The sequence below is a fragment of the Suillus discolor genome, assembly GCF_016758755.1.
Source record: "Suillus discolor strain FC423 chromosome Unknown F5147scaffold_15, whole genome shotgun sequence".
Lineage (NCBI taxonomy): Eukaryota > Fungi > Basidiomycota > Agaricomycetes > Boletales > Suillaceae > Suillus > Suillus discolor.
In genome coordinates this window covers 585,821-606,093 of record NW_024541262.1, presented here as the reverse complement: position 1 = coordinate 606,093, position 20,273 = coordinate 585,821, and the positions used below count along the sequence as shown (strand labels likewise).

Here is a 20,273-nt window from a genome sequence, read left to right as displayed (position 1 = left end):
GCACACAATGCGTTTCCACTTCTGTGGATGACGCCGCGGTGGACATTGTTTATGAGGTGAGTATTTAAGGACTCCTGCATAGTTCAAATAAATTTGACATTAGCTACTCCTCCATCATGCAACCTGTTACCCAACTTTCATTTCCATTTGGCAACCTTCCAGTTGAGCTGGTCCTCCTGATCCTTAAACATGCGGCACAACCCAGTTTTTCTCAGATTGCACCATACAAGTCTAAAAACCCATACTCATTCGCCCTCGCTCTCTGTCTTGTCTCCAAAGAGGTCAGGAAAACGGTGTTGCCCGAAATTCTTCACACCGTGTTGCTCCCGCAATTGCGCAACGTGACAGCGTTCGTGGACACCTTACGTATGCAGCAGGCATACGCTCAGCAAGACCATCAATTCAAATTTGACTACGCGAAGCATGTACGCAGAATGTGGATGGGACAGTTTCGTGGTTCCATCCCAGGACTTTCGCTCAACGAATTCGGACAAATGCAATCTGGGCTAGACCTCAGTCCCCTGGCCCCCGTCCTGCTCGCTGCACCGTCCATCGCAGTCGACTTTGAGAATCTGGGCCTTCTGTCAGGTTGCTTGTTTCAAGTCTGGAAGTCCCGCGCGGACAGCCACGAAGAATCTCCAGTTCTGTACAGCCCAAAAACCTTGATGGTAATGGGTACTGAATCCATGACTCGCCAATGGCCGTCCTACATCAAGACCGACCATGGAGCGGCTTTTCTTGCTTCTATATCTAATGTCATCTCCATCACACACACGATAACCGACAGTACTCGGCACCAGTGTGGCATCTGCCACCGCGATAGTGCATCGAAAATCTACAAGCTGCCTGAGTGGATGACGCGGGCTCCACTGAGCAATCTCCAGACCTTTTCATTGCCCATTCCGCATAGCGCGCACACGCTTGCTGAATGTGAGCCTACCGGCACGGACATGAAAGTAGAGCTTTTGACGTTCTCTATTTCCAAACTATCGCCGCGCCGGCGCACGCTCAAGGAACTAAGGATGATTCAGCAAATGGGGAGTTCTCCGTCCGATCATGGTCTTTTGGCGGCGTCCCATCTTCGATCATCTTTTTGTATCCTTTGTCAAGATTGGCTGAAAGCTTGGGCCTGTGGATTAGGAAGCTGACTGGTTATTATATATGTATCGCTGCCAGTTTCCTGTTACCTTTAAATTTCCCCCGTTATTCAAACATGGTCAAGACCAGTTCTTTGCAATTGTTCTCCATCAACTACTTGCATACGGATTCTGGATTTTTTGTATATTAAGCACGCTTTATGACCGGTTGATTATAAGAATACTTTCCCTTCAAGATCATGACGAGTCCTCGGTCGAGGCGTTGGATCAATGCATGACATATTATCATGTCATCAAAGGAATGGAATGACGCGTGCAGAACACTAATAAAATTCTCTTATAGATAAAATATGTACTGCTGAATATACGAGAACAAGGTACTCACCTCGATAAGTATATTGTCAGCGAATGCACCAGCAACCATACGGAGACCCACAAGCAGCGCATTGAGATAACGCAACAGACTTTAATAAGGCTATGCACGGACACGCAAAATTCGCTGAATCTCGTGAAAAACAGAACCCTAAAAAACCCACTACCTAAAGGTAGCGGGAATATTCAAGCTCGAGTGTATATCAGAACTAGAATCGGTGATTAATACGAAGAACCATTCGCATTGGAATCGAGAGCCCGTTTCATACGCACATTAAACAGAGCTCACTGGCACTGGAAGGATCAATTCGCGACATCCTGTTTAACCAATGCATAAAGTGATTAGATCATGTACAATGCGGCAATTATGATCAAGAATAACGTAGGACTACAAATGCACACCGCTTTCTTCTTCATCCTCCCCAGTCGAATTGGATGGCACATGACCCGAGTTGTCTCTCGGGAGAGGTGCGTCCAACGACTCAAGTCCAATATCACCAGTCCCAAATCCACCACTGACATGCCTGCCATTTCCATTTTCAAGTTCCGATTCAGGGGGAAGGTCATAATGAGCGCCGGTGGCATTCGACTCTCCACGCTGAGTGAGCGCCAATTTGAGCATGAATATTCGCTCATCTTGCGATGCTCTGTGTGAACGCGTGCGTCGATCTTAATAAGCGCAATAAAGTCCATGTACTGCCTTGTACTGACAACGTCTGGTTGTTTTCTTTGATTGCTTGTGCGATGTCTGGGTCGTCTGCATATTCCTGGAGTTCTTCTTGCGTGCGTTTTAGATGGGAAATTGAGTTTTGAAGACGACTGATCTCTGATATTTGATGTTCAAGTTGGTCCTTGGATATGCTTCTCTGAAATTGTGATAACATACCATCGGCAGAAACTTCGGGATCGAAGGAGATAGCTTGCTGAAACGTGAATGGTTGAGGGTGACATGGGGTAAATTCCATTGTGCTCCTTCAAGTGGGTGTGTGGTAGTCATGAACGAACCACTGATCAGGCCTCAGGCCCCGCTGACTGCCGATTCCCGCCAGGTGATAGTTGGAGTCGCGGCGAATTATTGAGTAATGAGTATTCGGGGTCCGCTCTACACCGTGGTCTGCAACAAGTTGTCGATCGAATTCAACAACTAGATCATTCAATATTCAATACTTGGCGCAGTCGTAATTGGCCATCAAAACCAATAAGCAGCTCTCAGTTGCTCGCTTTCTCGCGTCATGGACGAGTCTGTCGCTCTCGATGCTCTCGCTGACACGCTCACAAGACTATCCACGAATTCGTACAGTGTTGACCTCCATGTGCAGCACATTCGCCTGGCAAAGTCTATGGAAGACAAGGATCAAATATTAGTTGCTCTCGAAATGGCAACAAACTATATAGCAACACCGGACGACGTTTGGCTACCTCTCATTGACGCGAAGACTGCCGCGAATGATATAAATACGCCAGAGGGTGCACTGGAGGTGTTGGGCGTATATTCGAAGGCAGAGCAGGACTACATGTGTATGTGAGCTACAATATACGTTCTGGGAGATATTGACAGGCTACATCTAGCCTTCTGCATTTTGCAAAAGCATCTGGAATTCCTAGCCGACCGTCACGAACACTTCTCTGGGTTGGAAGTCAAACCAGATAGTCTAGGAGAGCTGTTTTCTGATGACTGGACTCGGGAACTCATGTCGATTGTCGTTTCCAAAGGCGCTGGTGACATATCACAAGTAAGTTCTTCAATGCAACACATTACTAAATGCCGACGACACGCAGAGTCATATACTTTGGGATCAGTATTACAACTGGGAGCTTGAGATACTGGAGAAGGCCTCGGTGGATAAGAAGTGCGTTGCAAAGTTTCGACGCTTCGACGACTCGTAGCAGCTCGCTTATGATATGTCAGGCCCCTATTGGTCAACGTGATCGAAAACATCCTGCTCGCTCGTCTCCAGCAACCGCACGCCAGTAAGATATCATCATTCATATACTTTTTCGATACTGAGGTCGCAACCATAGAGCATCAGGACACCTATCAATCATACTCCTCGTTTACAACTGCGCACAAGCCTGCTAGTGAATACGAATCGCTTCTCATATCTGTGTCAAAATTGCGCTCACGGGCTGTCAAAGAATATGAGAAACGAGAGGCGTCAGAGATGGTATTGGTAAGCAAACTACTTTTTCTTCGTAAATTTCTGACTGTTCCTCCGTTTAGGCAACTGCTGGATACTCACTCGATGCATACGCAACCTACATCGCTGCAGAGCGACGTCGAAGAGATCCGGATTATCTTATTCTTTGTGGATTGTACGAACGCGGCCTTGCAGAGGCATCAAGACGCCAATTTTCTGGCGAGCTTGGCGCAGAACGGGCAACACAAATGTTCTGGGTTGGATACATTGATTTTGTGAATTCACAAGGTCAAAGTGCGGAGTTTTGGCAACGTGCGACACGCAGCGCACCAGGTTCGGGCGAAGTTTGGGCACGATACATTCGTTTCCTGGTAAGCTCAACAAACCTTGACTCGCTCCCTCACCATGCCTATTCTCACGCCAGGAACGGGAACAAGAGTCCGAGGCTAGTGCGGATGAGATGGATGCCGGTCAGAATGAAGATATTCAAGGTAAATAATGGTGTTGGACTCCACTCCTCGTTTTCTTGTTCATATTTTTTCCAGCTGCCTACGCTCGTGCACTCTCAACAACCCTGTTTAGTAGGGGCAGGAAGAGTGATCCTGAAGTTGACGCTGACCAGATTGTACCTTTGGTTCTCGCTCGCGCAGGCGCGGCAAAGCGCGCAGTTGAAGGCGGTCATGATGACGGGGATAGTCTGGCTACCCTCATCAAAGTCGTGGAGGATGGGATCGCGATGGTTCGCCAAGGTAAGAATGTATGCTGTTTGACCCAATTATTGATAGCAACGACAAGTACCCTTCCTTCAGCATCGAGCAGTGGAGATCCCCGCTTCAGGCTAGAGAAGTTCCTGTCGGAATTCGTATGTCAATTCATGAGCGCCGCAAATAAACTTAGCAAAACCTTCTATGTAGTATCTCAGTCTTGCGGACGTTCCGGATGCTGCCGTGCAACTATGGGCTTCCACAGCGGTCCACTATAAATCGAGCTGGGCGGCTTGGGTGGCTTACACTGATGTTCTCATGTGCGCTCCATTCATTTTCATTTACATGGATGTTCAGTTAACTGTTCCCAGCCGCACATATCACCATGATCTTGCTCGCAAAACCTTCCAAGACATGAGCACGAAGAATCTGGATTATCCAGAGGCCCTCTGGGATGCATGGCACAACTTTGAACATGCGCACGGGTCGCTTTCTTCTCTCGAGGAAGCCATATATAAAATTACTCAAGCAAGAGCCCAACTTGAAACGCGGAGAGCGCGGGTAAGTGCGCTCTCATAATAATTTGGTAACAACTCAACTGCATTTTAGGAGGCCGAGAAAGCATATGCAGCGGCGGCAGCACAGTATGCAGAGCAGCAAGCTGGATCAATGCCAACTGTATCTGTTCCCGCGACAGGTGCAGCACAAGATTCAACACCGCTTGCCAGTGAAACTATGGATGTCGACTTTTTAGCTCCAGCCGACACGAAAGGGAAGCGGAAAGCTGAGGAAGAACCCCTTACTGAAACCAGTGGGGGTAAGAAGCCTCGCCTCGGTAAATTATTCATCGCCGTTATTGCATCGAGGTTTTAATGAGACTGTGCTTCCAGAAACTCCACCTGTTTCCCTGAAACGGTATGGGTGCCTTTATACTCGAAAGGATATTCACTTCACACAAATTCATGATCAGTGATCGAGAGAACTGCACCGTTTTCGTTGCCGACCTACCATCTGAGGCGACTGAAGCCGATTTAAGGGCATTGTTCAAAGACGCGAGTGTTCTATCCTCCTAACTCTGCTCCTCCTATATTTCTCACTTCCGCGCATCCAGTGTGGCGATATCCGAGACATCAAATTCACCCGTATGCCGGAAACACTAGTTGCAACGGTGGAATTTCATGATAGGGTAGGTCACATCATTTTACGGACCATATCGTGTGTACTGACACGTGTATTACTTCCTAAGGACAGTGTGCCAGCTGCTCTTACCAAGGACAAGAAGAGAATACATGAGACCGAGATCAGCGTGCATCTAGCCTGGCGCTCTACGTTGTATGTCACGAATTTCCCAGAAAAGTTCGATGACGCATCTATTCGTGATTTGTTCGGCCAAGTGAGTCATCTTTCTGCGCGTTATATCCCAACCTGATTCAGTTCCAAAAGTATGGCCTTATCTTTGATGTACGATGGCCAAGCAAGAAATTCAAAGCTACAAGACGTTTTTGCTACTTGCAGTACACATCTCCAGTTTGTGATACTCTTTTTGTATGAACTGTTGACACCTGACTTTTGCGCGGCAGTCGTCAGCTGAACGAGCACTCGAGCTCCATGGTCGCGAGCTGGAGCCCGATCGCGCTATCAGCGTGCTCATCTCAAATCCCGAGCGTAAGAAAGAGAGATCAGATGCAGATGCTAATGAGCGAGAACTCTATGTTGCTGGCCTAAGCAAATTTGCGACGAAGGAAGACCTAAGAAAAGTCTTTGAGACTGTGAGCCCGTTCTATGTGCAGTGGTTGGTTGCTAAGGGTTGTTTCTGTCAGTATGGACCCATCAAAGAAATCCGCCTTGCGGAGGATAAGAGCGGACAGTCCAAAGGTTTTGCTTTCGTCGATTTTGAATCAGAGGTATGATTTTTGCGAACATGCAACTAATTTGTTGTTCATTGTGTCGCTTTGTAGACGGATGCTCGTGCTGCGCTTGCTGCTAATAACTATGAACTGAAGAATCGGCGTATCGCGGTCACTTTCACAGATTCTCGCGTGCGTGCGAAGAACAAGTTCAGTCATTCTCTCGTATTACTGTACAACAAATTTACCTTATCCGCTTTTTAGAGAACGCACAGCCGAAACAGGTCTGGGCCGCCGCGCTGACGCTCGAAATCGTTCTGTTCGAATTCGAAACATTCCCTCGGGAACACAAGAAGGACTACTTCATCAGCTCCTGGAGAAACATTCTCTCGTTAAACGAACTGAGATCTTCGCTGCTTTGAACGAGGCAGTGGTCGAACTTGAAAATCCTGCTGTTAGTATTGCGTTCACATGCTCCGCAGAATCCTAGTGACACGTTTATAGGAGGCTGGGAAGCTACTGCTTAGGACTGAACCTATCATCTTGGGCGGGAATGTATTACAGTTTTCTGAAGAGCAGGCAGGGCCTTCCCATGGCCAGCCTGCGGCACCGCCACCAGCAACTGGGGGCATGTTTGTACCTCGGGCAACTGGATCTCGGCCGAGAGCGGGCCTTGGTCGTGCCCGCAAACCTGGTCTTGGTGCCACGCAGGCGCCATCGAGTTCAAGCGCCCAGCCACCAGAGCAGAAGGGAAAGAAGGGGCAAGATGACTTCAGAAAGATGCTGGGTTAGATTATTGCACATGGCATATATCCCTGGTTCTAATACGTTGTACTCACTCATCAGTGAGCTCGGTATACTGATAGTCCATCTAACTCACATGTTGTGGTCTCGGATCCTATTTACGATAGGTAACGACTATGAAGGAATGTCTCTACCACGAAATAATAAGGACCTAGTAAAGTTCCATGTATGTCGACGCGAAGTCAGTACGTGACCAGTCGTGGTGGGCAGGACATCCTTTTATGGGAGGGAGCGTAATAAGGGTTTAAGGAGGGGATGAAGTGTCCAGCGCGCAATAGCTATGGTCGTATAATAATGCAAGCAGGGCGTATGGTTATAAAAGATCATGACTAACTACACAACAGCACAGCACGAACCAGGGGATGGCCACAGCTTAACACCCGGTGAGAGTATTTGTGGGAAATTGATATCCACCTTGTGCCCAGGTTGTGATGTTGGGGTCGGTGTATGCGTTCAGGTGACTGCGCAATGTGAGATATTGACTGATAGCAAGAGGATATGATGGATACGCACTTATTGATATAATCCGCAGTGGGGCGGTTTGGTGGATCGCAGGTCAGGCCATTTTGGATGCCTTCCCGCTGGTAGACGCGAACGTAGTCGATATACATTTCACTCGGAAATTGCATGTGCATAAAGTCTTGCTCCTGGAACGAAGCTACGGTGAAACACGTTCAGTGATCAACGAAAAATATATCTCTGCTGGTTCCACTCACGAGCGAGACCCAGGTTCAGGATAATATACTGCAAATGGCGTCAAACGTTGATACAAGTCATATAACAAACAACTTACCATGGGTTCCTCGGGAATTAAACGTGCCGAAATCTGAGACGTAGCATCCGCCCCAATAGATGCAGATGTAACTTTCCATGTTTCTTGGCCTTCACTGTACCACTGAATGTATCCCTGTGGCCGATTGCTAGGGTTTGACCACCATTCATAGCCATACGTCGCGAAGCCCTGCCCGTTGTAGTTCGAACTACTGATGTAGGAGACCGCGGACAAAGCCTGTTGGTAAACACCACCCTTGTAAGAGTTCAATTGAGTTTGGGAATTCTGGATAGTCGTAGCAGGTGTAGTCGAAGTGAACTCATACTGATAGTTGTACGGTGCGGTCTGGAAGGATTGCGAAACTTGGCCTTCAAGGACGCTGACGTCGACTTGGGTCTCGAAAATGTCGATCTCTGGAACTCCACGTCCCGTGTCTACGTTAGGCCCAGGATGATCTTGACCGGTGCAAGTGCAACTCGGGAGTCGTTGACCTGGTTGATAGCTCAGAGGCCCGCCGCCGGATCCACCTGTGGCTGCTGCAGCAGGAACTCCATTCTGAGTCTGATTAGGCAATATTCCTAGGTCACACGTGTCATAGCTGTATGGCCAAGTGCCTGCAGAAATATAAGACACAAGTGAGAGAACATACAAATTCACACTCTAACCTTGGGTGGTGCCTCCATAACCGGCGCGTCCCTATCAATATTAGTCATTACCGCTGAAAGTCTCGCAGATTATAATGGCCCACCAAGTTGCCCATGGTCCACGCACCTAAATAACGGTGTCAGTAAAAATAGATAGTGCCCGATAGCTAACTTTGCGCACCAGGCCAGAAACCAGGAGCTAGAGGCGTGCCTGGCATGCTCACGTTGACCTCTATGTATCCCGTTGTAAAGCAGATCTTGTTCCATGTTGTGACCATGCCTATAAATGATGAGTCAACAGGGATAATCACATTGGCGGATTCCACACACCACTCATGAAGTTGAGGTTGTTTATGGGCTGTTCCGACACAGTGATTACCATGTTACCGCCCTGAGTCGTTATAGCCTGCGATAGATGTCAGATCATGATGGACACAAACTCTGGGTGCTGCCACACCTGCGGATCATACCACTCGAGGTCACCAGTAGCCCTGTATCAGGAAGTATTATATCGGCTGACAATCTCACGCGGTTCACGCTCACCAATAATGAAGGTTCTCTGCCTCCCAGAATGGGTCATCTCCAGGCCAGAATGTTCGACCGTCTGTATTAAATTCATCGCTGAATACTAACTGGTATGTATCTCCATCGCTGCCCGTTCGGTAGTGATATTGTGATGGGGTGGCGGCATCTATGAGACTCGGCATGCCTGGGAGTAGCGGTATCTGACCCGAAGCGTTTATCCCACCCAAGTTGTATCCTGTTGTCGTGTCGGTTGGTAAGGTAAAATAATGTATGATTGGGTATCCAGCGAACAGCGTGATGAGTCCAACGACGAGGATGAAGAGTGCAGATGCGTTTGCCCATCCTCGAGCTGAGAAAATTGTAAAAGAACTATCGAGCGCGGCATCATTGACTGGATCTGGATTGTGTAGAGCGTCATCAAGATCTGGATCCTTGATATCCCACAGATATGGTGGGACGGTAGACGAGGTTCCTAGGGGACCGCCAGGCTTTTCACCGGTCACAGAAGAGACCTCAGAGGCGGGGGCACTGAATCGTGAAGGGTTGTGAACGCCGTTGTTCTGAGATGTAGATGGGTTGTACTTGAAGCGCCAACAAGTTCACCGCAAGATCAACAGAGTGAGAAGTAGAGTGCTCACAGAATAAGGACCATATCCCCCGCCAATTTGACCACTAGCTACTCCCTGTGCGATAGCACCCCTACCTGATTGCATCTGGCTGCCTGCAGAACCAGACCTTGCTGGGGGTCGCGACTGGTTATACGGGGCCTGCATGGATGAACCTTGCGGACTCTGTGGTACCGCGTAATATTCCTGGGCGCTTGGAGGAGGCCGACGTTGTTGCTGGGGGACCATGGAGTTAAGAGGAAGAGCGATGACTCGGGAACAGGAAGAGGAAGATATTCGCAGGGTGCCCTGACCCACGGTGACTTCAACGCTGTGGTCTAAACCTGACGAATTGACTTTCTCACGCTACACGCGTGCCCGGCCTGCTTTGAAATTGTAACACCACGCTTTGATAATATTGCCGTGGTGATGAGAGATCACAAATAATTAAACAAACATCACGTATGGCCCAACAGTATCAACTACATGCTCATCCTACACACAGATCCACTACCTGTGTTTCCATCGAACGTGAAAAAGTTTGCTATCGGCGCTTCTCGAGCGGCGAGAGCTTTCAAAATATCCTGCGCCAATATCCCTCCAACAACTGCGCATGTCGGCGAAAACTCGTGCACAGCTGATGTGCTCATTGCACTGGAATACATACGTCATTTTTATCCCCAAACAGGTAACTTTAATAATGCGTACTGAATCAAATCCGGAGGAACTGAAGTCAGAACTTGTCGGTTAACGTCTGACGAAGCAAGGATAGAATTGGCTATCTGCCCTAGCTCAGAGGTTGCGTCAATATCATCTGGAAGTTTGCCTTCATGTATATGTTGATACTCCCAAAGGGCTAGCAGGTGCACATCAGGTCGTGCGTGTTGGAACTAGAGCGTGAGATTGATTCATACCTAGAATGATATGCACCACAGCGGGGTTGAGTTCCTTTGTCTGGCGTTTTGTCAGACCTGTCCACCGATGCTGCAAAGCCGTCGACAGCCGTGAGTAGGATGCAGTTGCTTTCACATTCTTTGGTGCTTCTTTGGGTGCCGATCGGTCACTTTCCTCAATAATGTTAGACGACAAATGGAGTAAGATTGACAGCCAATAGAGACGAGCTGTCATCCAGAACAATGGATAGAGACCACTCACGGAGAAATGTAATCATGCTTGAGCAGATCGCAGAAGACGTAACCGAGCAAGCCGAATGTACCACCAGCATAGAACGGCTTCCCAAACTGCCGGCAGAGATTGTTGATCTTAATCTAGAAAGAGCAAATGAACTAACGAGTACACACTGAGAATCGTCGAACTTACCAAGGCTTCGCGGTCCCAATCCGTCATGCAAACCAAATCAACGCTCATGATGAGGGCTTCTAAAGACCCCTGCTCTAGAAGCGTCGGATGTCTCAGGGCTTGCACTGTAACAAGTGGATTCAGCGCTTCTATTCGAGCCTTTGCGGCATCTACTCTCTATCAGAAAAAAATCGATAAATAGCCACAAAAAATCTGCGAGGGTTGAAATTTGTAATACCTTTTTCCCCACATCCTCATCTCTGAAAAAGAAGCCAGCTCCCAAGTCCTCCTCCTTAACTTCTTCTGAGTCGTAAATGACAAGTTTCCCTATCCCTGCCAAAACGATGTTTTTGATTGCTTCTGTCGCGGTACCACGCAGTCGGACAACCAAGATGGTGGCATTTCGCATTCTATCAATGGCCAGTTCAGTACTCGAAGTATGCGAGCAAGTCATGTTTGCTCATTGTGTAGCAAACGATCGTGCACTCACCGTTGCTGGGCTTCAAGGCCCCATAATCGGATCTGGCGGTCATAAACAGCTGCTTCATCTGCATAACCACCAAGGTTCAATCGTCAATGCACCAAAAGAAGACGCGTCTCCTGTCAGTGTATGGAGCCAATCTGTAGGGATTGTCCAACCTTCCGTAATCTGCACCGGGTCGCCTTTGCTCCCTCCTTCGTAGTGTGTGTCCATGACGAATTGGCACGACAACGTATAAGTTCGATATGAATCACGTCCAACTGACTGTCATAGGAATTGAACGCGGGTCAATGATTTGGCCAAAACCACTTTGCGAAGTCACAGGGTAGTCACGCCAGACCAAACATGGAACTCCCCTGTTCTCAAGCAATCCGACAAAAATACAGTCAGGATTCAGTCAAATCAAAATAATACCTTGATATTCGAGGTCGGGTGTCATTATTCTGAAGATAGACCATTGACATCCATATGCCAATCACGAATGTGGTGGAATTGTTCTGAACTCTAATACTAAAGATATCAAGCTTGGGAGAGAGCTGACACAGTCTGACTGAACGAATATCGAATATCGATAAGTATAGAAAGAACATCGGTATGTATGAATAGACGAGTCCAGCAATACGATACACAAACCACAGATACAGGGACGACAAAAAGAAGCACACAGATCATGTACTATTTTGCTAGATCATGGGCATGCCACCGTCGCCACTCGATGTGCCGTCACGATCATCGTCGAGACTGGGATACATAGCAATGAGCTCCACAGACTTCACACGTATGAAATCTGATGACCGCAACTCACAGATAATTTCTCTCGATTTCGGACAGAATAGATAGGAAGTCCCCTAAGAAGCGTGTCAGAGAGATAGTGGCACAGCGATAAGCGCGCGAAACGCACACAGGAAAGCATGGGCACGGGCAGCGGATACCGGAGCGGTCTCCGCCTTCCGAACAGCATCTAACAAGGTGGATGCGACAAATCGCACTTTGTGCACCTAGGTGGCACAGCGGTGTTACTTGATAGGTGCAAAATCAATACGGATGATTCTCACCAGCGAAGGACCATTAGTAGCGATTGACTGGATAGGAATACTGTGGGGGAAAAAGATTAACAGCACCGTGTCAAATGAAAAAGTTCTTGCCTGCGAAGAATATTGAGCAGGTCACTTGCGACCGCTTCCCTATCCTCGGCGACCTGGTGTTCATCAATATTACCTTGCAAAGCCGTAATGAGTTCATCACGGTATTGCTCCACCACGAATCGAACGAGTTGCTTAGTCAACAGAGTTAACGGGATTTTAAGCGGCGCTGCTTTACAGTAACAACTCACCTGAGTCACATAAAGATTTGCTTGCATGACAAGGAATGGGTTCAGGGCGTTCGCACGTGAAGCTTTGGGGTTTTCGAAGAAGTCCTTGACCTCCGCGAACGTGGCTTGTCTGAACCCAGCGCCATCGCACTCCGCTGGAAGGCGGCTGTGCCGACGCGTTTGTTTCAGCCTCAGGGGCTCTGGTGTGTGGATGAGGGCCCCCATAATGCGCGAGTGCAAAGATTGGACCTCCTCCAGTCTCGCAGTTGCAAATTGACCCTGTGGAGGCGACCGCTTATCCACTCTGATACGAACTAATATTTCACCGAGAAGTGCAAAAATCCTGGAGATGTAGTTTAATCCTGAGACCAGGGCTGTCTTGCCACGCGGCTGAGGCAGGTATGCACTGTGAATGATGCTCAAAAGAGAAGTCACAAATGATAAGCTTGGTTGATTCTCGGGCGAAAAGAAAAGTGACCTACTACTCGTCATCGAGTTCCTTCGGAAAGTGGACAGTGCAATCTTCATCGCGAAGACATATGGGGCGTCCCAAGAGAATCGACATCGACTTGTCAGCTGCAGATCTCAAGGTTAAATTTTATTTTGTGCGTATTCAAACATGATGTTTTTGCATCGATGAATGATACAGAATGAGATAATCCAAAACGTACCATCAAAAAGTAACCAGAATGTTCGCCGTCTGACCTCGCATTCAATGGGGTCAAGCCCCTCGTAGGATGACTCCTCGTGCATGCGTAGAGTAACGGCAATATGAGCCGCTTCGCCGAAGGCCGCGTGCTGCGCGGCATCATTACCTTCGCAAAAATGGTAGATACAGTCGCTGGCAATAATGAATTGAGGTAGTCATGAAAAATAACCGAACCACGCACAAGTATCGGATAATAACGTGCATAGACATGGGAGGGTCGTAGGCTGCAGTAGTGATATGTCGGCTGGCTTCATAACATCTTTGCGCAAGCTTTCGCACAACAGAGCGCTCCATCGGTACATAAGATCGTGGTACTTGCACCAAGGTTGATGCTACTGTGGACATGACAAGAGCAAAAAATAGCGGGTCGCGTTCTTCTCTCTTGGTGTGCAGGTCCGCCATGAACGATGGCTTGTGGATACATGGGGTTAGCGGATACACAAAATCGAAGAAAAGAGCGATAATGAGTGAAATACTGTCCCGGGGAGCGATATCTTCCAAGCGGTGAGGTCGGTAATAATATGAAAGTGGGGGTATGACATTCGGAATTAGAACCGGGAGGGACTGATGTTGTTTATAAGACCAATTGTATGCGGGGAATCCGCCATATGTCTCGGAAAAGGGGTATGATTGATTATCGTCTGTCTTCGGAGGGAGTAGGGCGCTACTAGTTGATGTCGGGAGAATCGTATTAACAGGAGAGTAATGATTATGATATGAGTCGGCCGCGATAGGGTATCGAGATGGGGAGATGATGGAAGCAGAAGTCTGGATTGGGGCCATGATGGGTTCCAGGGAAGGGGGCTGTATGGGCTGCTGCAATGGGGATAGACTTGAATGTATTGGACTGGCAAGGGGTTGGTGAGCAGAGATAGGCGATATTGATGCAACATCGTTTGTTTGATTATTCTGCTCAGATTGAGCTGCAACAGCGGCAGCGGCAGCTTCTTGTAAACGACGGAGATATCTAAGGATCTAGCATTGGTATCGAGGGAAGGGTGTGGCCCTGGGGGAGCACTTACAAGTTGGGAGGCCCTCTCTTTTTTGGTCGGTAATCGTAAGTGCAGGGTATTCCAAGCGCTATGCAGTGTTTGCATGACTGCTTTGAATCTTCTAGATTCTCTCGGACGCATCGGACCTTTCTGGCTCTACAAGCATCACAGCCTGTTCGAAAGAAGCGAAGGAGTAACTCAATCTCGATCATCCTTGGAGAAATGAGCGCTAAAACGTACTCTGAGATTGCCGCCTGTTGAAAGCAGAAGGGGATTTGAAGTCAGAACATTGAATCTTTACCAAAGCAGAGAAAAAAATGACATGACAAGCTTGCTATTTGCACCGATAGTATTGGATCAGGCTCGACTCGGCTACGAAGTTTATATGAATCGGGTTAGACGCAAAGGAGGTAGGAATGAATGGGATGGGGAACAGTTTCAAGCTCAACGGAGAAACATCGGTCTTTATGAGGACTCGGACGCACTTTCTCTGGCCTCTGCTGTTTTCGGCGGTTGTAGATTCGTTTGGACTTGCGTCGCACGATGTAGGCGAGACAGATTTAGCGTCTTTTTTTGCTCGCACAGCAGGCATGCGTGACAATGAAACTCTGAGGTGCTGATGGAGACGGAACCGGAAACGAGTGAGTTCTTGTAGTCACGGTGATTAATGAGGGTACTTGGTTAGTAATTCTCGTGTGCTTTTCTTGGCAGCAGGGTAAGATATTATAGGCCCAGGTACGCCGGCTCCCAGCTAGACAAAATTAAGACAAGAGCTTTTCTGAGGCGAGTGCACACCCAAAGATACACGGCCCGTTTACCCCGCACCCAATTTAGGAAGTATCAAAATACACACAAATAACCGTCCTCCTATGTGGCAGCCAACGATATGTACCAATCTAGTTACTCAGGTAATTTCGCAATTTCAGCTACTCGTTGTCATTATGTAGGGTGAATAGTTTATGTCTACAATTTGCGATCCGCATAACGATCTACAACAGTACCCTCCTCTCTCTCAACTGAGCTAGCATTTGTCGACCACGACTCCGACTCAGCGCACCTTCTTGGCAATGTCGTTGAATCATATCGGCAATAAGCCGTCGTTGAAACACCTGTTTCCTGTCCCCCCATTCAGTCTTCTCCTTCACCAGCGTCTCCCAGAACTTGAACGCCATCACCGGGTCATCAAGGCGGAGTGATGCAAAAATGCAGTATTTCCCGGTGTTGGGCGTGTGCACGACGCTCGAGACGTCCCCTGATTGAATGATCTCCCAGGCGCGCTGTAGATTCTCCTTCAAAATCGATTTGGGAGCCCCGTCCGCATTGACACTCGCCCTTATAAGCGAAGCAGTGGTTTTGGCTGACAGCTCCTCGCAACCAAGCTCTTTGGCACGACCAATTAAGTAGCCTGCAAGCCTCATCTCGCCGTGAAGGATGGCATGGTGAATAATGGTTCCAAACGTCACTGCATCAGGGCGTATGCCTCGTTCAACCATCTTTTTCAGGACGCCCACTGCCTTCTTCGGATGAAGCTCAGCCATAGCGGATAGTGCGATGTTAATATCGTAGAGATCTGGAATTTCGTAGCGCTGAAGTAGAACTTTGAGCATATCCAGACCTTCGGAAACATGCCCAAGTGTAATGTAGGCACGAGCCAATGAGCTCAAATCATAATGAGACGTTTCCTCTGGAGAGCCTTTCGACATGCGAAAAGCGCCAACGACCAGTTCGGCGAACTGGACCAAGTGTTCCAATAGCTTCTGCCGCTCGTCGAGCGTCGAAGCTGTGCTTGGGTTACCCTCGTCTTGACTTGATGTCGGCTCCTCTATCTCGGCCTTGGTGTGATATATGAGCTTGGAAAAGATGCTGACCATGCGAAGCATCAAGGAAGCATTGCCAAGGACCGCTTCGCGATCCCTTCCGACGGAATAACGCTCCCACAGTGTGCGTGCGGAGGAGGAGAAACCATGGGATGCAGTGAGGGCAATGAAATGAGCCCGGTCTTGCACTGGTATTGGCTCCATCTCGTCGATGACTTGCTTGGCTAATGTCCGAGCCAGGTGTATGTTGTGGCTGGTGATCGTAAGATGATTCATGAGCCACGTTAATGAATATCCTCGTGGAAGAGGGTACTTCATCCTCCGAATAACTCTTGGGGATTGTGTATTTTTGTAGAGAATCTCCGCGGATGAACCATCTTGCAAGTGCATGGCTTTGTCGTAGAATAGGCGAACCATGTTATCTGGGACGATAACACTGTCGGCGGAATTAATGAGATGACATATAAGCCATGTACATTGCTTGAAATAATTGGTAGATGCGTTGTGCAGAGCAAGGTGTAGCGTGCTAAGCGCCAGTTCAATGAGTGCGATATCAGTAGAATCCCGGGTCCGGATTGCAGTGACCACGATGTCGAGTGCACGATGATACCAGCCCCAGTGGAGACAGGCTCTGACCAATGTCGACCTGACCACAAAGGCGAAATTGTTGTCCTTTGCAGACGTATGATACACTTCTGTGAAGGCTTCTGCTGGGATATGGCAGGTCACGGTGAGAGTCTGGAAGAGGCGGAGCGCATGCCTGTCTCGGTCGAATATGATCAACTTATGAACCAGGCCGAAAGCTATGAAAACATCACCCGGAGGGCGATAGGACATAGATTTCGCACCTTTGGGCGCAGATTGGTTTGTAAGAGATTGATGGAAGATAGGGAGGAGGATATCCACGGCCTTTGCATCGTACGGATCTATGCCGGGGTTGTCGACAATACACTTGACTAATGCGGAGATAGTCACGGAACTTAATTCAGAAAGCGCGTGGAATTGATAAAGGAGATTGAGGAGGGAGTAAATTTTCAGCTTGTCAAGAATGGGCGGATTGTGGTGTGTCGCTGACAGCAACGCCGTAGCGACTCGGAGCTGGCGGTTTGAGGTGGTGATAATCCCGTCCAGTAAGTCTGTAGCAATACCATCCACGATAGTCGATAGTCCATGCTTTGTGGCCTTCTCAGAGAGAGCGACAAGAATGGGGAGCGGCAAAGACGCGGCCAGCGTTTTATCCTGTGCTCGCAGTTCCGCGTAGGCCGCAAAAGGGTCGGGTAGAGCTTCCACCATTTTCTCCACTTTTGCAGACCTCTTCTGCACCTGTGGAGGTAACCATGTTGAAATGCACGCAACTCTTTCCAACAGCTCTTTCTCAACACGGGAAGTACGGTGAAGCATAGGCGCCAAGTCCACAGCCTCCGGCAAGGCATTATGCACAGTGTCATTGGCAAGTCTCGAGTGAGATACAGCTTTGCCACGGATCTGGCTGCCAATTAATTGTTGCGCGTAAACACGGATCGGGGTGTGTACTCGAGGAAGTAAACGGCGACAAAGTAACATAAGTTAGCTGTCTCAAATGAATATCAGCTCAAACCACGATAAATTACAAAACAAGCGGACTGGCTCACCGCATGCCGCATGGAGTCAGTCGACGAAATAGTATCGACACCCCGAATGAACGCGACTCGCGCTTTGGAGAAGAAAATTTGGTGTAGGGTTCAAGGAGGGTTAAAAACAAATAATGACAAACAATGTATTTAGTACTACTGTCTCGAACACCGTTGCAATTGATGTAGTAAGACTTAAAGTTTCTCTGTAGACTCTAATGGGAGCAGGACAATCATCGACATCTGCAGCACAGGCACAAAAATCCCATGCCTTGCATGTCTTACGAGTCACTGCTTCATCACCAGCCTCGCAGACGTCTATAGAGCCATTCTTCGACTTCATCGTTGGCTTCGATGGCAGTGACGCTTTCTACGCTGAGAGCGACATAGATGCTACAGAGCTCGAAAGGATAGTAGAAGAGCACGAGGAGAAGACGCTTAATCTTTTAGTCTGGAATAGTAAAACGCGCACAACTCGAGGTGTGTCTAGTCTCAAACGATATGCTTATGGCGTTAGTAATGTGATTAAACTTAGTTGTACCAATTGTTCCCTCGCGGGCTTGGGCTTTGGCACAACAAGCATCGATCCCACAAGATGACGTTGAGAACTCTCCCCAGCCTTCCTTGTTGGGTTTGAGCATGCGGATGTGCGAATTCGAGAATGCGACGAACAATGTTTGGCACGTTCTTGAAGTCCTAGAAGGAAGTCCAGCAGAAAGTGCCGGTCTTGTCCCATACGGTGACTGGATAATAGGATGGTCCGGCGGCATATTGACCGCGGAGAACGATTTTTACGATGTCGTGGAAGCTGTATGACATTCTCTGGGTTTTGTACTATTTTGGGCCGCTAAACATTTTGTATTCACAGCATGTTGACAAGCCGCTGCGAGTTTATGTTTATTCATATGACTTCGAGTACGTTCTGGTGCTGTAGATCGTTTCTTGCATTTCTCTGACCTGCCACTTCTCAGTAATCTCAGAGAGGTTGTACTAGTGCCCAATCGCCATTGGGGTGGCGAAGGACTGTTGGGATGTGTTTTCGGGTTTGTTTATATATATAATTCAAAGAGATCATTAGACTGACTATTTTTGATAGTTTTGGACTTCTCCATCGCATTCCGTCGCAGACGGCGGACGGCCTATCAAGCGCTGGCGCCCAGAATTCTCATAGCGACCTTGAGGATCAGCAGGTCTTTGTTCCTGCCGATGTTTCACAAGGTTCACGATCTTTCGAGTTAGGGGATCGGAGACATCCTTCTTTCGGAGTTCACCAGCGCCCAAGTGACATTGCACATCCTCGTCCCACCCGCTACAACGAAACTACGCAAGGGCGACGATCCGCTGGCGACGTGCTCCGGCGTGACTCAGCATCAACTGCTTCACGTCCTGGGACACCGAGACGGTCCACAAACACGCCGAATCCCGTATCACAGACACCGAGCTCCAGCCGTTCATTTGGCTCCCTCAATGGTGATTCGTCACCCCGCTCATAGTTTCGTTTTCACTCAAGGATCTACACACATCAAGGTACTGGAGTAACAGCAATGTTTTCTGGCCCAAACCCAAGAGCCCTCCAGTTCAGTACTAGCATGTTTACGGTAACCGGAGAGTCACAATACGATGATGAAGATGAGGGAGACAGTGATCACGATGGAACGGTCAGCGTATCTGGAACGGAAGCCACGGATTATGGTAGTCTGACCTCTGTTGAATGATGACCGAATGGCGCATAATCGAATACATCTGACTATTTAGAGCCACGTTACTATAACCAGGTGTACTACACTAGTACATCGAGCTCTAGGATTTCGTTCACATCTATCACTCATCGAACGTTGTACGACATATTATTCATTTACAGGTTCATTCCGCCTTCTGTGTCCGATCATCAAGCTTTCGAATTACTGTAGCGTTTCGACCTTAGGTTCGTGGGAAATTTAGCATCGCATTACCTAATGCATGTATGACAGGTTCATCACAAACCTCTCAGTGAGGATCTCCAAGTCCCAAACTTGTTGATTCTGGGAGTTGCACTTCTGTTGTATCTTCAAATCTGTCATGGCAGCTAAAAAGCATCAGTATATATAGGTTATAAGTCAGATTTTTTGCATATGAACAAAATGTCACATGTTTAGGTTTGTCCGCCCATTTTTCCACCTGACCTTCCCAATAAGTAAGCCTTATTATAGTGGTTTAATATGTGCCAAAGTTACTATTATTAGGCTTCATTGCAATAATACTCAACACCAGTGTTATATACTGTCCCATGTATTCTAGGACTTCTGCTATTTGGTGTACACTGTATGGGTAAGCAGCTTGGCACTGTCTGCCGCCTATACTAACCGAGTTCCTCATCCTGATGCGCCCTGCCATGCACCTAACCTTCCTAAATGGAGGGAGGCATTACTCCCATGCCCCTCGCCCTTCACCACCACTGTCACCATCATCTACCCCCCACTGTAGGCATTGACAATGCCTTCCACACCCCTCAACTAGGTTCTTTGGCCATCACTATTATGTGGCACTGTCCATTGAGCCACGCACC

The 20,273-nt window shown here is 48.2% G+C and overlaps 8 protein-coding genes across 8 annotated transcripts; 3 read left to right on the top strand and 5 right to left on the bottom strand.

Annotated features, from left to right (window-relative positions):
• Positions 1 to 131: 131 nt before the first annotated feature.
• On the top strand, positions 132 to 869 carry F5147DRAFT_546733 (uncharacterized protein; the record flags this gene model as incomplete). The annotated part of the gene is made up of 1 exon (XM_041430333.1): positions 132 to 869. A coding segment is annotated over one exon (738 nt), but the record flags the coding sequence as incomplete, so codon positions are not given.
• Positions 870 to 2,061: 1,192 nt separating this feature from the next.
• On the bottom strand, positions 2,062 to 2,434 carry F5147DRAFT_543891 (uncharacterized protein; the record flags this gene model as incomplete). The annotated part of the gene is made up of 3 exons (XM_041430294.1): positions 2,062 to 2,116; positions 2,181 to 2,295; positions 2,356 to 2,434. Coding segments are annotated over 3 exons (249 nt in total), but the record flags the coding sequence as incomplete, so codon positions are not given.
• A 152-nt stretch (positions 2,435 to 2,586) lies between these two features.
• Positions 2,587 to 7,119, top strand: F5147DRAFT_81238 (uncharacterized protein). Its single transcript, XM_041443472.1, has 22 exons — positions 2,587 to 2,987; positions 3,039 to 3,202; positions 3,249 to 3,319; positions 3,379 to 3,440; positions 3,492 to 3,640; positions 3,691 to 3,978; positions 4,032 to 4,098; positions 4,153 to 4,356; positions 4,417 to 4,469; positions 4,522 to 4,631; positions 4,683 to 4,872; positions 4,921 to 5,146; positions 5,202 to 5,226; positions 5,282 to 5,363; positions 5,423 to 5,497; positions 5,558 to 5,704; positions 5,755 to 5,838; positions 5,892 to 6,080; positions 6,132 to 6,215; positions 6,270 to 6,367; positions 6,423 to 6,612; positions 6,663 to 7,119. The coding sequence occupies exons 1-22, from the start codon at positions 2,702 to 2,704 to the stop codon at positions 6,948 to 6,950; spliced, it is 3,132 nt and encodes a 1,043-aa protein (XP_041295311.1). The 5' UTR covers positions 2,587 to 2,701; the 3' UTR covers positions 6,951 to 7,119.
• A 126-nt stretch (positions 7,120 to 7,245) lies between these two features.
• On the bottom strand, positions 7,246 to 9,857 carry F5147DRAFT_81174 (glycoside hydrolase family 16 protein). The gene is made up of 11 exons (XM_041443462.1): positions 9,542 to 9,857; positions 8,922 to 9,484; positions 8,836 to 8,869; positions 8,709 to 8,784; positions 8,560 to 8,658; positions 8,483 to 8,505; positions 8,400 to 8,430; positions 7,756 to 8,348; positions 7,679 to 7,706; positions 7,476 to 7,620; positions 7,246 to 7,423 (listed from the first exon to the last, which is right to left on the bottom strand). The coding sequence occupies exons 1-11, from the start codon at positions 9,755 to 9,757 to the stop codon at positions 7,336 to 7,338; spliced, it is 1,896 nt and encodes a 631-aa protein (XP_041295310.1). The 5' UTR covers positions 9,758 to 9,857; the 3' UTR covers positions 7,246 to 7,335.
• A 38-nt stretch (positions 9,858 to 9,895) lies between these two features.
• On the bottom strand, positions 9,896 to 11,588 carry F5147DRAFT_684681 (uncharacterized protein). The gene is made up of 8 exons (XM_041436622.1): positions 11,447 to 11,588; positions 11,298 to 11,355; positions 11,046 to 11,217; positions 10,829 to 10,984; positions 10,664 to 10,776; positions 10,423 to 10,571; positions 10,217 to 10,364; positions 9,896 to 10,162 (listed from the first exon to the last, which is right to left on the bottom strand). Exons 1-8 carry the CDS (start codon positions 11,499 to 11,501, stop codon positions 9,991 to 9,993), a joined length of 1,023 nt encoding a protein of 340 aa, XP_041295309.1. The 5' UTR covers positions 11,502 to 11,588; the 3' UTR covers positions 9,896 to 9,990.
• Positions 11,589 to 11,759: 171 nt separating this feature from the next.
• F5147DRAFT_684675 (fungal-specific transcription factor domain-containing protein) lies at positions 11,760 to 15,063 on the bottom strand. Its single transcript, XM_041436621.1, has 12 exons — positions 14,787 to 15,063; positions 14,542 to 14,555; positions 14,332 to 14,473; positions 13,491 to 14,276; positions 13,272 to 13,441; positions 13,083 to 13,176; positions 12,622 to 13,018; positions 12,434 to 12,564; positions 12,344 to 12,383; positions 12,190 to 12,286; positions 12,094 to 12,136; positions 11,760 to 12,029 (listed from the first exon to the last, which is right to left on the bottom strand). Exons 1-12 carry the CDS (start codon positions 14,891 to 14,893, stop codon positions 11,972 to 11,974), a joined length of 2,079 nt encoding a protein of 692 aa, XP_041295308.1. The 5' UTR covers positions 14,894 to 15,063; the 3' UTR covers positions 11,760 to 11,971.
• Positions 15,064 to 15,221: 158 nt separating this feature from the next.
• Positions 15,222 to 17,892, bottom strand: F5147DRAFT_684673 (uncharacterized protein). Its single transcript, XM_041436620.1, has one exon. The coding sequence runs from the start codon at positions 17,679 to 17,681 to the stop codon at positions 15,291 to 15,293; it is 2,391 nt and encodes a 796-aa protein (XP_041295307.1). The 5' UTR covers positions 17,682 to 17,892; the 3' UTR covers positions 15,222 to 15,290.
• A 9-nt stretch (positions 17,893 to 17,901) lies between these two features.
• Positions 17,902 to 19,612, top strand: F5147DRAFT_632557 (GRASP55/65 PDZ-like domain-containing protein). The gene is made up of 6 exons (XM_041432828.1): positions 17,902 to 18,208; positions 18,264 to 18,538; positions 18,597 to 18,643; positions 18,700 to 18,771; positions 18,825 to 19,198; positions 19,256 to 19,612. Exons 1-6 carry the CDS (start codon positions 17,947 to 17,949, stop codon positions 19,441 to 19,443), a joined length of 1,218 nt encoding a protein of 405 aa, XP_041295306.1. The 5' UTR covers positions 17,902 to 17,946; the 3' UTR covers positions 19,444 to 19,612.
• Positions 19,613 to 20,273: the final 661 nt, after the last annotated feature.

Bases quoted from the DNA above. Each gene is read 5' to 3' on its own strand.
- F5147DRAFT_81174 (XM_041443462.1), bottom strand. From the start codon at position 9,757: ATGGTCCCCCAGCAACAACGTCGGCCTCCTCCAAGCGCCCAGGAATAT. The intron at 8,659-8,708 runs GTGTGTGGAATC...CATCATTTATAG, and splicing joins CAACCTCAACTTCATGAGTG to GCATGGTCACAACATGGAAC. The intron at 7,621-7,678 runs GTGAGTGGAACC...GTTTCACCGTAG, and splicing joins CCTGAACCTGGGTCTCGCTC to CTTCGTTCCAGGAGCAAGAC.
- F5147DRAFT_81238 (XM_041443472.1), top strand. From the start codon at position 2,702: ATGGACGAGTCTGTCGCTCTCGATGCTCTCGCTGACACGCTCACAAGA. The intron at 3,320-3,378 runs GTGCGTTGCAAA...ATGATATGTCAG, and splicing joins AAGGCCTCGGTGGATAAGAA to GCCCCTATTGGTCAACGTGA. The intron at 4,470-4,521 runs GTATGTCAATTC...CCTTCTATGTAG, and splicing joins AGAAGTTCCTGTCGGAATTC to TATCTCAGTCTTGCGGACGT.
- F5147DRAFT_684673 (XM_041436620.1), bottom strand. From the start codon at position 17,681: ATGTTACTTTGTCGCCGTTTACTTCCTCGAGTACACACCCCGATCCGT.
- F5147DRAFT_684681 (XM_041436622.1), bottom strand. From the start codon at position 11,501: ATGGACACACACTACGAAGGAGGGAGCAAAGGCGACCCGGTGCAGATT. The intron at 11,356-11,446 runs GTTGGACAATCC...GTGGTTATGCAG, and splicing joins CCCGGTGCAGATTACGGAAG to ATGAAGCAGCTGTTTATGAC. The intron at 10,163-10,216 runs GTACGCATTATT...TATGTATTCCAG, and splicing joins GTTCCTCCGGATTTGATTCA to TGCAATGAGCACATCAGCTG.
- F5147DRAFT_632557 (XM_041432828.1), top strand. From the start codon at position 17,947: ATGGGAGCAGGACAATCATCGACATCTGCAGCACAGGCACAAAAATCC. The intron at 18,772-18,824 runs GTTTGTTTATAT...TATTTTTGATAG, and splicing joins CTGTTGGGATGTGTTTTCGG to TTTTGGACTTCTCCATCGCA. The intron at 19,199-19,255 runs GTGATTCGTCAC...ACACACATCAAG, and splicing joins TTCATTTGGCTCCCTCAATG to GTACTGGAGTAACAGCAATG.
- F5147DRAFT_684675 (XM_041436621.1), bottom strand. From the start codon at position 14,893: ATGCCTGCTGTGCGAGCAAAAAAAGACGCTAAATCTGTCTCGCCTACA. The intron at 13,019-13,082 runs GTAGGTCACTTT...TTCTCTTTTGAG, and splicing joins AAGGAACTCGATGACGAGTA to CATCATTCACAGTGCATACC. The intron at 12,565-12,621 runs GTGAGTTGTTAC...CTGTTGACTAAG, and splicing joins CAAATCTTTATGTGACTCAG to CAACTCGTTCGATTCGTGGT.